The following is a 15,316-nucleotide window of genomic DNA, read 5'->3' as shown; positions in this document are numbered from 1 at the left end:
CATGTAACATTGGCGCCCAACTGAAAATCCACAAAAGTATACCACCGTTTAGCGAAATATTTTTTGGTTTAAGATTTTGGTTTTGTGCATATTATTATCTGGCCTAGGATAATGTTATTTTAACCCTTACGCATATTTTTTCGAAATGGATTACACATTATTAACATACGAAGAAGTGCTTATGAGTTGGCTCTACGTCACGTTGTCAACTTAGGTCCCACCACACATAGAGGGAAGGTGATTCGTCTCAAGGCTGTTATTCAAGAAGAATCCTTGAGAGATTTTAAACCCACTTGTTCAGACCATGCAATGAGTCCACAGTCCAACATTGAACTGTGTGAATCTCGGGTTCAACAACTGCACCTTAGCACTGAATCGGCCATTCGCACAGCCGATAGTGCAGCTTTGAACCAAATCATAACACGTCTTAACCATTACCGCGATCGATTAAGATTAATTCAGTGCAAGGGTGAACTGCGGGACACGTGATGAGAATTACAGAAAACACACAGATTTAGACGGGTGGAATAATTCACTACCACCACCCTATATTCCAAGTAGAGATGAAAGGGGATATCGTCCCGCAAGGGAGGCAGCAGTATCAGAAGCTCGCTTGTTGGAGGCAAGGATAAGGGAGGTACAGGACAGAGAGGAACAGAATCGAGAAGAACTCTGCATGATGCGAAACGAGTTGGAGCGTCTAATCCGTCGAGAAAGACCAACGCCAGAACGGGGAGAGGAACGTACGATGCAGAAAGCCGTACACAATTGGCCATTTAAATTTCGAGGCGACAAGGATACGACCTCACACAACGTTTTCCTGGACCGCGTAGAAACCTTTGCTAAGTCGGAAGGCATGAGCGATGCAATGCTTCTGAGCTCCATCAAGCATTTACTTCAAGAAGACGCCATCGATTGGTACGCACGAGCAACTTCACAGCGCCTGCTGCATACATGGAATGACTTCAAGCGTGAAATTCGAAGAGAGTTGCTGCCAAGTGGTTATTCGCAGATCCTTCGTCTGGAAGCCAGCTTCAGATACCAAGGGAAAGATGAGTCGTTTGCGAAATACTATCGGGACATTGCAGCGCTCTTTCGCTTCGTGGAACCTCCAATCCCGGACGACGAAAAGTTTTTCGTAGTAAAAAAGAATATGAACGAAAACTATGCTGCTATCGTAACGGCAGCAAGGCCACGAACATTAGAAGAAATGGTCGAAGTATGTACTGGATATAATGAGATGAGAATGCTTCACAACAGACAACGCAGGATTCCGATTCCCCACAGTGCGTTACTTGAACCGAGCTTCGCTACCCCTGTAACAACAAACAGACCGATGCCGGTATCACAACAACAGCAACCATACCGGGTCAACAGAGTTCATTCGGTGGAGGTTGAAGGTTTTCCCGAGAGTGAAGCAGGAGAAGAAGATGTTGAGGACAAATGGCAGCACAGCATCGACGAACTCGTCGAGCAGGTTAACGCGTTGAAAAGAGCCTGGAGAGTAAAACAGTGCGACCAAACTTCACAATGCATAAGGAGCCGCAGCATAGGTTCGCAAATAGGTTCAACCGACTCTGCATGGAGCAGCAGCATAGCAGAGAAGCAGATCAATCGTTCGTTCAGCATCAACAGTCACCCGCTCAGCATCAACAGTCGTAGGTAATGCAAAGTCAACCGCGTCAATCGCAGCAGCAGATAGTCCAATCGAGAGTACAAGGCTGGCAACCAAGGCGGTGGACTCAAACCGCGATGGAAGAATCGAGCGGCAACAACCAACGAAGTAACCGGTCGCAGCAAGCGCCAGAAAGGTAGGAAGAAGTCCAATATGAAGAGGGGCAACTGAACAACCAACGATCAGCAATCGTGTGCTGGAACTGTGACGAAGAGGGTCATCGGTTTATGGACTGTCCCAAACCACAGGCAATTCTTTTCTGTTACCGTTGCGGACGAAAGGGGTATTCGCTTCGAAGTTTTTTCACATGTCGCACAGATACGTCAAACTACCCAGCGGAGAACCAGCTATAGAGGGGAGCAGTTCTTCGCGCACTTTTGGACAACCCTTCGACATTCCTGAATTCAAAGACCTCAATTCTATCATTATTAATCCCGGAAGCGACAACCGTCCGCATGCCGTCATATCAGTGTTAGGGAAAGAGTTAATCGCTTTACTCGACAGCGGAGCAAACTGTTCTCTGTTAGGAGGAAGGAGAGTCGAACTGGCAGAGAAATACGGTCTACAAAAAGGAGCTGTCAGTGGCGGAATAAAAACGGCAGACGGTACGAAGCATAGAATCTCAAATTTTGTGTATCTTCCCATCGTGTACAACAACCGCAACGATGTTCTACCCGTGTTGTTGTTGTTGGCACCATCAATCCCGGACTGTATCATTTTGGGAATGAATTTCTGGGACAAGTTTGGCATAAAGGCAGTGTGTTGCGCAATTGAGGCGGAGAGTAAAGAGAAGCAGAAAATAAATGACGATCAAGAGATGAAGCAGCTTACATCGGAACAGAAGAAGCGGTTGGAGCAAACTATTCAAAAATTTCCGAAAGGACAAGAAGGAAAACTGGGTAGGACGAAATTGTACGAGCATCGCATTGATGTTGGAAACGCACCACCCCGCAAGCAACGGCATTATCCCATGTCATCGTATGTTCTAAAGGAAGTGAATAAGGAGATCGATCGAATGATCGCACTAGATGTCATCGAGGAGGCTCAGTTTTCGCCATGGAACAACCCGTTAGTCGCCGTCAGAAAGAAGACAGGACAGTATCGTGTCTGCTTGGATGCCCGTCACCTCAATTCTATCATGATGAACGAAGGCTACCCAATCCCTCAGATTGCAGCGATCACCAACAATCTCCGAAGCAGCAAATACATTTCATCGATTGATCTGAAAGGCGCCTTCTGGCAATTGCCACTTCAGCTCGAATCGAGGCCGCTGACGGCTTTCACCGTTCCTTCCAGAGGCCATTTTCAATTCAAGGTCGTGCCTTTCGGATTGCGCACAGCCACCCAGGCCTTGGCGCGTCTCATGACGCACCTCTTCGCCGATCTGGAACCACTGGTATTCCATTACCTAGACGACATAATTATCTGCTCGGAAACTTTCGAAGAGCACATAGCCCTGCTCGAAGAAGTGGCCCGCCGGCTGCAACAGGCAAAGCTCACGATTTCATCGGAGAAGTCGATGTTTTGTAGGAAGAGCATGAAATACCTCAGCTACGTAATCGATGAACAAGGTTGGCGAGTAGATGACGAAAAAATCCAGGCCATCACACAGTTTCCAACTCCGACTACACGGAAAGAAGTACAGCGTTTCCTAGGTGTTTGCAACTGGTACCGACGGTTTATCGCGGGATTCTCACAGCTAACAGCTCCACTCACGAACCTGACATCGGGGAAGACAAAGAAGAAGCTTTCCTCAAGTTAAAAGCAGCTCTAGTTTCGGCCCCGGTTTTAGCCATGCCGGACTACACAAAACCGTTTGCGATTGCATGTGATGCCAGCGATATGGCGATCGGAGCAGTGATAACGCAGAAGTTTAGAGGCGAAGAACATCCGATCAGCTACTTTGTGCAACCTGCAAGGAATGCAAAGCACCGGCAACGAGAATGATGCCGCAAATGGGGAATCTGAAGCCAGCGCAAATTCCATGGGAGATGATATCGGTTGACTTTGTCGGCCCACTCACACGTTCCAAGCGAGGAAACACGGTGTTGTTGGTAGTAGTAGACTGGATCAGCAAATACGTGATCGTCAAGCCAATGCGGCAAACAGATTCGCAGAAAATGTTTTTAGAAGAAGAGGTATGCCTTAAATTCTCACGCCCATGGCTAATATTATCCGACAATGGAAAGTAGTTTCAATCTATGGTTTTCAAATCCTGGCTTGCGAGACACAAGATCGGCCATATGAAAACAGCATTCTATTGTCCGCAGGTCAATAACGTCGAACGCGTCAACCGAGTCGTAGTTACTTGCATCCGAGCGCTGCTGGATGGCGATCATCGAGAGTGGGATGAAAAGTTACCGGCAATCACGGCGGCAATAAACGCAGCAAGGCACGAAGCAACGGGCGTAAGTCCACACGAAGCCAATTTCGGACGGAACCTATTGTTGCATACGGACCTCTACACGCAACAAGAACTTAACACGCCAGAAGATCCTAAGGTGGCGCAGGAAATGAGACTGTCGACCATTCGCCGGATTCAGAAGATGCTGGTTGAACGAATCAAAAACAGCCACCAACGAGCAAAACAGCGGTACAACCTTCGCACGAGATCGGTAGCATTCAAGGTCGGAGATCTGGTATGGAGACGCTCATTTGTACTATCGTCGAAAGCAGAACAGATAAACAGTACACTAGAACCGAAATTTGTTCCGGCCATCATCAAGGAAATCCTCGGTGGAAAGAAAGGCAGATATCACGCGAAGGATATCAAAGCCGACTAAACGAACAAAGTCCAGCTATGTCGGCAGGTTAACCCTGCTAACCACGAGCATTGTGCCTCAAAAACACCGTTAACCGATCGGGATAAATCGTGCCCTGTCATGGTGCGGCGAGCAACAAATTTTTCAAACTACCTCCCCACCACGGCACATTAGCCAGCGTCAGTTGGATTCGAGGAGCTGTCTTGGAAGGCCCACGACAACTCGCAGTCGCAGCAAGGAGCTGTCGAGACGTGAGGGACGGGACAGGACTTCCACCAACAAGGACAGAAACCTGCCAGCCACAGGCACGCCGTTAGCGAAACGGGAGAAAACGCATTTCGGGAAAGCAGAAGCCTTAGCAGGCGTTCCGTTCACGAATCGGGAGAAATCGTACCCTACAGACTGTGAGCGGGTTGCAGGGAACTCAGCAGTACACCATATAATTTTCTGGATAGGAGGAGCGGAGACCCGAAGATCGACGACGGCAAGTCGGTTCGACGCGGAGTCAATGCTTACGGCCACTATCAGGCACAGCAGAATATCATGGGTGTGGTACTAAGAGTGAACAGAATGGGATAGGACTACGCACATTACAAAGCTATGAGTTGCATCAGCTTCCAACAATTCAAAACACGATATCGACACAACAAACACATCCACGGCTGGATTGATGTAAACAAACCCCCTCAGTGTTTCCAGTAAGATCGAATGCGTGGCCAAGGGTTAATGATCTGGGGATCGTCATGAAATCTTCAACCCAAAGCAACTCGAACCAGGGCGCGGTAAAACCCTATTATTGAGCTCATGACGATTAAGTCGCGGAAATGCTTCATTTCTCAGTGAACCGCACAAACCAAAATAAACCGATTTTGTCCTTGTATATATAGCACCTAATTGTTTCGTGTGAGATTAAGTCTATTTTAGCCAATACAATAGACTAGAATCCGATTTGTATGTTTTGCCATAGTTGGCTCGGATTTGTGAAAGGCATATAAGGACTTTGGATCAGAGACGACTTGAGAGGTTAAACAATTTTGCCAGATACAGCTGGCGCGATTAGATGATGATCATATTAAGATTAAGGGTTTAGGAGATTTGATTTGGCAAGTATGTTAGGCTTGCGTATATGTTATGTTCAGGATGCAGAAGTAACTTGAGGTCTACTCAAGAGTTTAGTTAACCGATTTGTCTCTGACCATTATCCCAAAGGATGAGCTAAGATTTTGTGAATTTTTCATAAATCGTTCGATCACCGATTTATGAAAAATTCTTCCGCTACGGTAGAGTTGTTTTACGTTTAAGTTTGCTGCAATAATTAGAATACGTTTAGTATCATAAGAATAAATTGTAAACCCAAAAGTGGAAACATACGCATCCCTACGCAAACCGCATCGCGCACAACCCTGAGCGAAGATTTCTTATTTTACCCATCGACCAACAAACGTGTAGCTGTCTCATTCAGTCAAACTATGCTGCAAATTCTCACTCACCCCCATTGGCAAATAGGAGAGCCTTCGCTCAGAGAATAAACATTCACGGCGATGAAATGGGAGGCAAGCAAAATCAGACCATCGTACCGTTGCTAGAGCGGAGAGCCTACTTTCGTCATTCGCTCATTCTCATTATACATCTCATCTAAGGGGTGAGCATACGATTGCGACCAAGAGCATGATCAGTTTTAACCAGTTCGCACACAACGCTGCACGCAATAGACCGTCGCCGGTCAGTGTCATCCGGTTTGAAGGGACGGCAGTTAAAAGTACGGCAGAAAATTATCTCGTCAGCGGGAAGAGCATCCGCTTTTGCACAATTTTCCGCAGCAAAGTCACCCAAGGCAACGTAAGGTAAGCCTGTATCAAACTGTATTTATACCGTGCTAAATTAAACTTTGACGGCTTAGGAAAAATTCCAGTCAGAGCGTGGACGCTAGCACCGCCATCTTGTAAAGAAGCCGGGAAAGAACACCCGGCACAGACAATGGTGAGCCTGAACCAAGCGCGTTGCTGAATGTACAGCTTGATAAATGAAATCGATTATGTTTGTCACAGATTTCATTCTGCTCACTGGGCAACTAGCCGTACCTGGACAGTTTGATATTCGCGAAAAAGTAACGCCACCCCGCGCAATTCAACAGACCGCGAGATACATTTTTCGGACCAAAGCAGACTAAGGATAAAAGCAGAACAAAAGCCTTCCATCGGAAGTAAGTTTCCCGCTAGGCTTGAACACATGCAATGAAGCTGATCGCTTTGCGTCGCAGGGTTTTTGTTTTAATTACAGATTTTCTCCATTCAGCCATCTGACAAAACGGAGTTTCAATCCACAAGTCTCGCCATCCCCTACGGTCGAGAAGCCAGCCGAGAAACTGGGGTACAGTTTCGGAGTTCGCATGCGGCGGAGTGAACCAACAACGGAGAATTGAACCGGGACGCTGTGTAACAGGCCGCGAAGGCGAAGGCGACGGGAGAGGAAGAATTGAGGAAATGAGCGGTATTGTTTATGCGTAGAGGAGCGCCCCGGAAGAAAGCAGTGAGTAAAATACAATATGTGCGTAACGCGTAAAAACAGAGTAGAGAAAGGAGCGAGATGCAGTTTAATAGGAAATAGAAAGGAGGAGAGTAGAGAAAAGAAGGAAAATGAAGGTGAATTTGAGTTAGAGGAGAAGGGCGAAGCAGCGCCAATAAAGTTTTATGTTGAATATGAAGATTTGTTGTGTTTTCAGTTTTTAGAGCGCATTTTCTGAGCTTTCCGAGACTGCTCGAGGTTTTTGATTCCCCCTCGACAGTCGTCCATGTAACATGCTTAAGAGGATTATCCTCAACAGGCTAACCCCGTACGCAGAAGGTACGGACGGCCTATCAAGTAACCAGTTTGGCTTTCGGAAGGGTAAGTCCACAGTGGACGCTCTCAACTCAGTGATAAAGACTGCCGAGATAGCGATCCAACGAAAAAAGCGAGGCATTCGATACTGTGCGTTAGTGACACTTGACGTGAAGAACGCATTCAACAGCGCAAGCTGGGATGCCATCACGCTCTCGTTACACCGGCTTAGCCTACCGGTGGGTCTGTACCGGATCCTGGAAAGTTACTTCCAGAACCGCGTACTGCTATACGAGACCGATGCCGGTCAGAAAAGGGTTCCAATTACCGCCGGAGTCCCGCAGGGCTCGATCCTAGACCCGGTGCTATGGAACCTCATGCATGACGGGGTTCTGAGACTGAAGTTCCCTCCTGGGGTCAAGATCGTCGGCTTTCCCGACGACGTAACCTTGGAGGTCTACGGGGAGTCAATCCCTGAGGTAGAACTAACCACAGAACACGCGATCAACACGGTGGAGGAATGGATGAGCGCGAGAGGCCTGGAGCTCGCTCATCATAAGTAGTCGGATCATCGGAAGTAGTTATCGTCAACAACCGCAAGTCGGCACAACATGCAGTTATCCATGTGGGAAAAGTCGCGATCATTATAAACTACAAGCTGACCTTCGGCAGCCATGTCGACTATACATGCACGAGAGCGTCGACTGCTGTTGCGGCTCTATCGAGGATGATGTCCAACAGCTCAAAGGTGTGCGCCAGTAGACGTAGGCTACTGGCAGGCGTTGCCGTATCTATCCTCAGGTACGGCGGCCCGTCATGGTCAAGAGCACTGATGGTAACACGTTACCTACAGAACATGGAGAGCACCTACCGCGTGATGTGCCTCAGAGTGATATCTGCCTACCGCACGGTATCATACGATGCATCCTGCGTGATAGCGAGCATGATGCCAGTCGGGCTGGTCATTCGGGAAGATAAGGAGTGTTTCGAGCTACGTGGAAATAGAGGAGCCCGCGAGCGCACCAGGGTGACCTCGGTCGCCAGATGGCAGCGTGTGTGGGATAACTCCTCGAAAGGTAGGTGGACCCACCTGCTGATACCTAGCATATCGAGCTGGGTGGGAAGACCCCATGGGGAAGTTCACTTCCACCTGACACAATTCCTGTCAGGCCATGGCTGTCTCCGACAGTACCTCCACAGGTTCGGGCACCCAGAGGTCCCAGCCTGCCCGGACTGCCCAGGTGTAGACGAAACTGCCGAACACATACTGTTCGTATGTCCTCGGTTCGACGTCTAAAGAAGAACAATGCTTGACGTCTGTGGCTGGGACACAACCCCTGATACCCTTATTCAGCGGATGTGTCAATCGGTGGAGAAGAGGAACACAGTCTCGGCTGCTACCACCCAGATTGCCTGTAGGCTACAGGTAATCTGACGAACCGAGCAACAGACGACGGGCACGGCTAACTAGTGATTGGTTAGTTGAAGCGAAAAAGGCCGAGGGCAAAAAAGGGAGTGAATGGTCTGTTCATGCTGAGGCAGGTTTGGCGCAGCGACTGGCAACCGCGTAAGGGATAAACCCAGCCACCCCGAAGCAAGCCAGAAGAGCGAGTGTATAGACGTATAAGTGGACTGCCTCATGCCAAGATGGGAGGGTCGTATCGTAGTATGTTGGGACTTAGCTATCGATGCCTCGTGGCGTGGCAGAGGAGTGAAAGGGTGAGCATCCAAGTCAGTCTCACAAGGTATGTTAAGGGTGAGCACAATAGTCAGCCTCACATGGTGTGGTAGAGGCTAGCACAAATATAAGCCTAGCAAGGAATGAGAAAGGTGAGCACACAAGTCAGCCTCGCATGGTATGTTAAAAGTGGGGCCTAAGAAAATGTCCCACATGGGATGCCAGGGGGAGTGACAGAGGTATAATAGAGTGGCACGATCGAGAGTGAACCAGGTGATAGGGTGAGCACCCAAGTCAGCCTCACATGGTATGGGTGAGGCGAGCACAAAAGTAAGCCTAGCAAGGAATGAGTAAGGTGAGCATACAAGTCAGCCTCGCAAGGAACGAAAAAGGTGAGCACAAAAGTCAGCCTCATGTGGAGTGTTTGAGAGTGAATCAAGGTGCGATAGAGAGAGCACCCAAGTAAGTCTCATATAGGACGTATGAACGCGTGAGTGAGAGTGAATGAGTACATTAAGTACAGCCATCCCCCCAGAAGTAATACCGAGAGGTAGTTCCTGGGGGGGAACGATGGCGGAGCCCAATGGAGTTTAGACGGTATTAATGCCAGCGTCATCATTCGAGCCCGACACGCCCCCAGTACACCCCGTGTGGTAGCTTGGACACCTACCGATAGCACGTGTACTAAACTAGGACGTAAATGTCTTCTCCATTGTAAAAAAACACCCTAATCAAAACCTCTTCACATGTCGGCATCTGGAAATTTCACACTTCAACAAGTACTTCGGAAAGGCCGGACCACCACGGCTTACCGCTCCTAGCTTCGAACGGATAACAGTTCAGGGATCACCAGGATCAGCTCAGGATCATCATCATCATCGTATCTGTCGTAACAGACACCCGACACGCCCCCAGTACACCCCGTGTGGTAGCTTGGACACCTACCGATAGCACGTGTACTAAACTAGGACGTAAATGTCTTCTCCATTGTAAAAAAACACCCTAATCAAAACCTCTTCACATGTCGGCATCTGGAAATTTCACACTTCAACAAGTACTTCGGAAAGGCCGGACCACCACGGCTTACCGCTCCTAGCTTCGAACGGATAACAGTTCAGGGATCACCAGGATCAGTTCAGGATCATCATCATCATCGTATCTGTCGTAACAGACGACGTCATCGTCGCCAAGGGCGACCGCGGAGGCCATCTGGCCTTCGTTTCCAGGGACGTCATTTTTTTGAATCATTTTTCCTTTTAAAAAGACGATGACATCAGCCAGTCGGCGGCACAGATTCGCTGCAGTATCGAAGACGATTTTAGCCAGTCGGCGGCACAGGTCCGCTGTACTATCGACGACGACATCAGCCATCCAGCAGCTCAGTCGCTGAACCAACGGAATCGTGCATTCATCCTATCGAGTCTACCAGTTTATAGAGTCCACCATACACACATCGAAGTAGCAGCAGGAACGTAAGTGGCTGCATAGTAGTTGACGGAGTCGAACTCAAGTCTCCCGTCCTCGACGCCCAAGGTACTCCACTAATCTTCAAACATCTCAACAGCAGCAGACTTAGTATAATATTAGCAATAAGAAGTGAATTCATTATTAGCATAACATAGCACAGAACTGAATAGTACATCTCAGGATTTGTTGAAAGATCCGTCTTTCAAGGCGGGTGGTATGTTTGCGCCAGCTTTTGAATTAGATTCATACGAGGTAGTGAGACTTCACTGTAGCACAGGACAGTTAGGTATAGCATAATGAATCGAGTAGATAGGCGTTACGAAACAGTTTGTTGCGTTTCGTTTCCCATACTACAGCTAGGTTCTAGAAGATTCTTACTTTCTGTACCGTCAAGTGAGACCACTCATGCATTCACAAGTAAAAGGCATCCATATTAGTGTTTCGCCACCATGCCCATTTGAGAAAAAAAAACCCAAACTCTCATAAACGAGCAGAGCGACAAAAATATTTGATGTGTCGTCAAGTGGAGCCATTCACTAATACGGACAGCCAATCAGGAGCTAGCTAGGTGAATTAATCCCTTCGAAATTCGAAGCTTTGCAAGAATAGGGATGCTAGGCAACTCGCTGGTTGTATGCGTATCGAAGTAGCCGAGTTCACAACCCGCAAACGAAACTACGTATCACGCCTGATGATCGGACGGGAAGATGATCGCGTGTTCTGCCGAGCCACCATTTGCAGCCGAATGAAGGCTATACCTTTGCGCCAGCACCCGAAGGGAAACCGCCCGAGTGAATCCCTCAGGCTATATAAACTCCTGTACCACATAGTTAAGCTCTCTCATTTCCTGAGTCCGTGAAAGCCACATAGTGAATTAAATTCGACAGTTTTATAAAGATATATAATTATCTTAGCTATTTGGTTCCGGAAGCCGTTACAATTCCCGGAATTTTATAAATCGGCACAGTTATCCGCCGTAAGTTCGAAGTGACAATATTTGCACATAGTTTGAGTGAATAAAGTGACTCTCGGTGCTGGAAAATCTGGACCTCCCGTCAGCCAAAATTCAGGCCAGATTCTTCCGAAGAAAAGTGGCAGCGGCTCAGAAGTGTCGAACGGTCGTCCGTCAACATACGACCACGTTTATCTGAGTGAAGCCAACGGAAGGCCGGGGGAAGTTCCCGGCGAAAGCGTTGGACGAGCAAGCCACGCGGTAAGACATCGACGAAGACCGGTGGCCATCGGCCGGCGAAACACACGGACAGCATCAGCAGCAGCAACACGTGGAAGCAGCCATCGTCGACGAATCAACGCAGTGACCAGTAAGTTAATAAAAGTTTTCTCATTCCTCGTTTCAATAAATAGTAGTTTCTTTTAAATTAAATTGGTTGTTCGACTTTTCTGTTTGCCACATTTCTTGCGTGCGCCTTTGAAATTGTTTTCAGGTTGAAACCAAATCCTGGTTAGTGTTCAGGTGAGTTTTCCCTAACGCGGTGGCCGACCCTGTGAAGCTATAGAGGGTCTTGTTACTGGGCTAGCCGGCCATTAGTTACAATTGGCGATCCTACGGAATAGAAAAACCAGAATTTTTCCCGCGTGTAGGGGAGACTCACGAATCCTCCGAAGTTTTCGTGATTTGGTAAATTTTTCAGCTTTGCGTTTTACATTTCATTTGTGGTTTAACAGAATAGTCCGTTTGATTCAATTTCAATAGACCGAATTTAGTGCAAAAAGAACACCACACGCGACAAATATCGTTCTCGGATCAAAGGCGATCGAAACCTATTGTTTAAAGAAGTGTGACACAATTTTAATTTGCCTTATTAGAAACTGTTTGTCGATTATCACCGCTGCTAATTTGAGATAGGCTGCTGTAACGTATATCAGCGATCGTTTGGTGGCCGAGTTTGGCTTGGTTGCTGGTGATTAAAAGTTTATACTGATTTCGATTTCAATTATCATACCTACACAATTGATGTAGGTAGTAGCGTGATTGCAAATGTGTTCGATTTGCGAAAACGTTTTCATGATCTTCGCGTTGATTTCCTCAACGAAGACGAATTAGATTACGAGTTGAACGTTAGAGGTATCATTTGCGAAGTTGGCGCCCAAATGATAAGAAAGAGGGGAAATCTCAGGGAAGCATTGAAACGTGAACGGGATCTCGGGGAAGATCAGGAAGCTTTAGTTTCAATTAAATGCGAGTTTGACCCTCAATTAGATTTTGACTTGTGTGTGGAAAAGTTTAATCAGGTAAAAGATTACTTAGTGGGTATTTCGCAACTTCCTCCACCACGTTGTCAGTCCACATTGTTGCACTTAGGAGTGCGTTTGTATAGGTTGCTTAGCCGCGTAAGTGAGGATAATAGAAATCAAATTAAAGATTTAATCGTAGGAGTGATTGGATGGCTAAATATGTATTTTTATCGTAAGCGAACCCACATGGCGGATCAGCAAAATGTGGAGGTAGATTTAACTAATCTTTTCAACGATTCGCCACATGTTGACGCCGACCCGAAAGAAGATAATGATACGGAGGTTCGAGATGAAAATCAGGAACAAGAAGCCAGTTTATTGGATAGAACAGATAACGATTTGATTCAATGCTTGCAGAGGTTAGGAATTTATGATCCCGCTTCTCAGTCAGGGGATACGAAAAAAGACTTTCGTGACGCAATGCTCACTCTAGAGCATGAGATTTATTCATTGCGTAGGTACAGGGAGGCTAACAAGAGGGCTTTATCGGGTAATATTGTATCGCAGGTACCATTGATTACACCAGGTTCGAGCTCAACCACGGTTAGTTGTAGATACACAACTAACCGTGGTAACTGCCAGATATAATTCGCTCTACCCTGGGACGACAGTGATGAATTCTAATATTACTCCAAGAGTTGTTCCGACGACCAGCATGGTAAATCCCGCACTGGTGACGTCGATCCCATCATTTAGTGTGTCATATTCTTACCCACCTGTTACAGTTCCTTTCACGGTATCTTCATACTATGGCGGATATCCCAATAATTCTGCGGGAAGTTTCAATTTTCCTGCGTACTCGACTGCATATTCGATACCGTTTTCTACAGCGCCAAACTACCACCCTAGTCTGTACAATTATCAGTATGGTTACAATCCGTCCATGCAATTTAACTCCACATACCAACCAAACCCATTTTCTCAGACACAAATACCTATTCCAGCGGCAACAACAGCGCCGTTTATGACTGGCCAGTATAGTGCAGTCCCAAAAGTTTCAAATAATTTCTCGGTTCCGAACAGACCATCGTATAATTTCAAGTCGCTGCCGGTTTCTAAATGGAAGCTGGAAAAGTATGCTGGCACCGACCAAGGCAGCAACCTCAACGAATTCCTGGTGCTGGTTCAACAATTATCATTGTCTGAGAGAATCTCAGAAGAAGAATTGTTTGATTCAGCGTTCCATCTTTTCACAGGACCTGCATTAAATTGGTATATGTCCATAAGTTCCAAGGAACTTCTCAGAAATTGGGAGCACTTAGTTGATGAGCTTCGGAAAACTTTTGTGCACCCAGAATTAGATTCTCTGGTGCGTTCAAGAATCTATCAGAGACGTCAGCAACGTTCTGAAACATTTCAAGCTTATTATTTTGATATGTAAAAACTTTTTAGATCTATGACAGCTCAAATGAGCGATACAGAAAAATTAGACGTCCTCAAACGCAACATGCAGGGCGACTACAAAAAACTTCTACTTTGGACGCCCACTGATACGCTTCAACTACTTGAAAGCGCAGGTCGACAAATAGACGCGTCCAACTTTTCTCTATATAATAAAATGTTTGGTTCTGAGAAGTTGGTGAACGTTGTAACCCAAGTTGAACAATTGAAGTCTGAAAACAAAAATTTAAACACCCGATTAAAACCCAATCATATGCAGGATTCCACAAAACAAATAAATGGGAATAATAAAGCGAACAAAGACCGAGGCGATAGGGAAACCAACTCAAAACACCCAGTAGCTATTAAGAACCAAAAGGGGAAAGAAATGGATCCACAGGAGGGAAATTCTCGGCCAAATCGTTCACTGGACACTCTAGTGGCAGCTCACGTGCCACCAGATGTAAATCAGTGTTTGTTTTGCCGCTATTCCAATCACTCGCTTGAACAGTGTCGTTCAGCGAAAGGATTGATCTGTAGAATTTGTGGTTTCAAGGGATTTGATACCCAGCATTGTCCCTATTGTTTAAAAAAACGGACAACGTACGGCCGAAAATCGCCGGTCGTCAACGCTATCCGCGTAAATTCTTTCTCTCACGAGACTACTCTTGCTGATTGTTGGGAACCTACTATCGATGCAATGTATATTCCAAAAGAACCTCAGATTTTGGAAATTTCATTTTCAACTCCCAACGATAATCGGCCATATGCTCAAATAAAACTGTACGATCTAAACATGAAGGCGTTACTAGATTCAGGCAGCAACGTGTCTCTGATCAGTGATATTACTTACAAAAAGTTAGGAAGTCCTATAATAAGGGCTGTTCAAACCCCTATGGAAGTTCGAACCGCGAGTGGAACACCGTTGAATGTTTTAGGCAAACTGTACATTCCAATCACCTTCGAAAACAAAATCCAAATTATTCCTACTTTAGTTATAGAAAACCTAGCTTTGGGGTGTATTTTGTGTATGGACTTTTGGAAAAAGTTTGATATCCAGCCAGTTCAGACCTGTTCAATAAGTGCAGAAGAACTTAAAAATCAAGATACGGGTTTAGATGTACAATCAATCCGATCCCATCTATCGAACAATGAGATAAATCAGCTCGAAGAGGTAAAGGCTTGTTTCAAGATAGCCATTCCAAACCAGCTATCATTGTGCCCATTGACTGAGCATCATATAATATTTAAGGACGAATGGAAAAATATTCCAGCGCC

The 15,316-nt window shown here is 46.4% G+C and overlaps 1 protein-coding gene across 1 annotated transcript; it reads left to right on the top strand.

The window, feature by feature from the left end:
* The first annotated feature begins 3,618 nt into the window (after nt 1-3,618).
* LOC131696258 (uncharacterized) lies at nt 3,619-4,458 on the top strand. Its single transcript, XM_058984809.1, has 2 exons — nt 3,619-3,813; nt 3,946-4,458. Exons 1-2 carry the CDS (start codon nt 3,619-3,621, stop codon nt 4,456-4,458), a joined length of 708 nt encoding a protein of 235 aa, XP_058840792.1.
* Nucleotides 4,459-15,316: the final 10,858 nt, after the last annotated feature.

This window comes from Topomyia yanbarensis, chromosome 1, assembly GCF_030247195.1.
Source record: "Topomyia yanbarensis strain Yona2022 chromosome 1, ASM3024719v1, whole genome shotgun sequence".
Taxonomy (NCBI): Eukaryota; Metazoa; Arthropoda; class Insecta; order Diptera; family Culicidae; genus Topomyia; species Topomyia yanbarensis.
The sequence above is the reverse complement of the archived record's forward strand: the minus strand, read 5'-3'. Positions and strand labels throughout refer to the sequence as shown.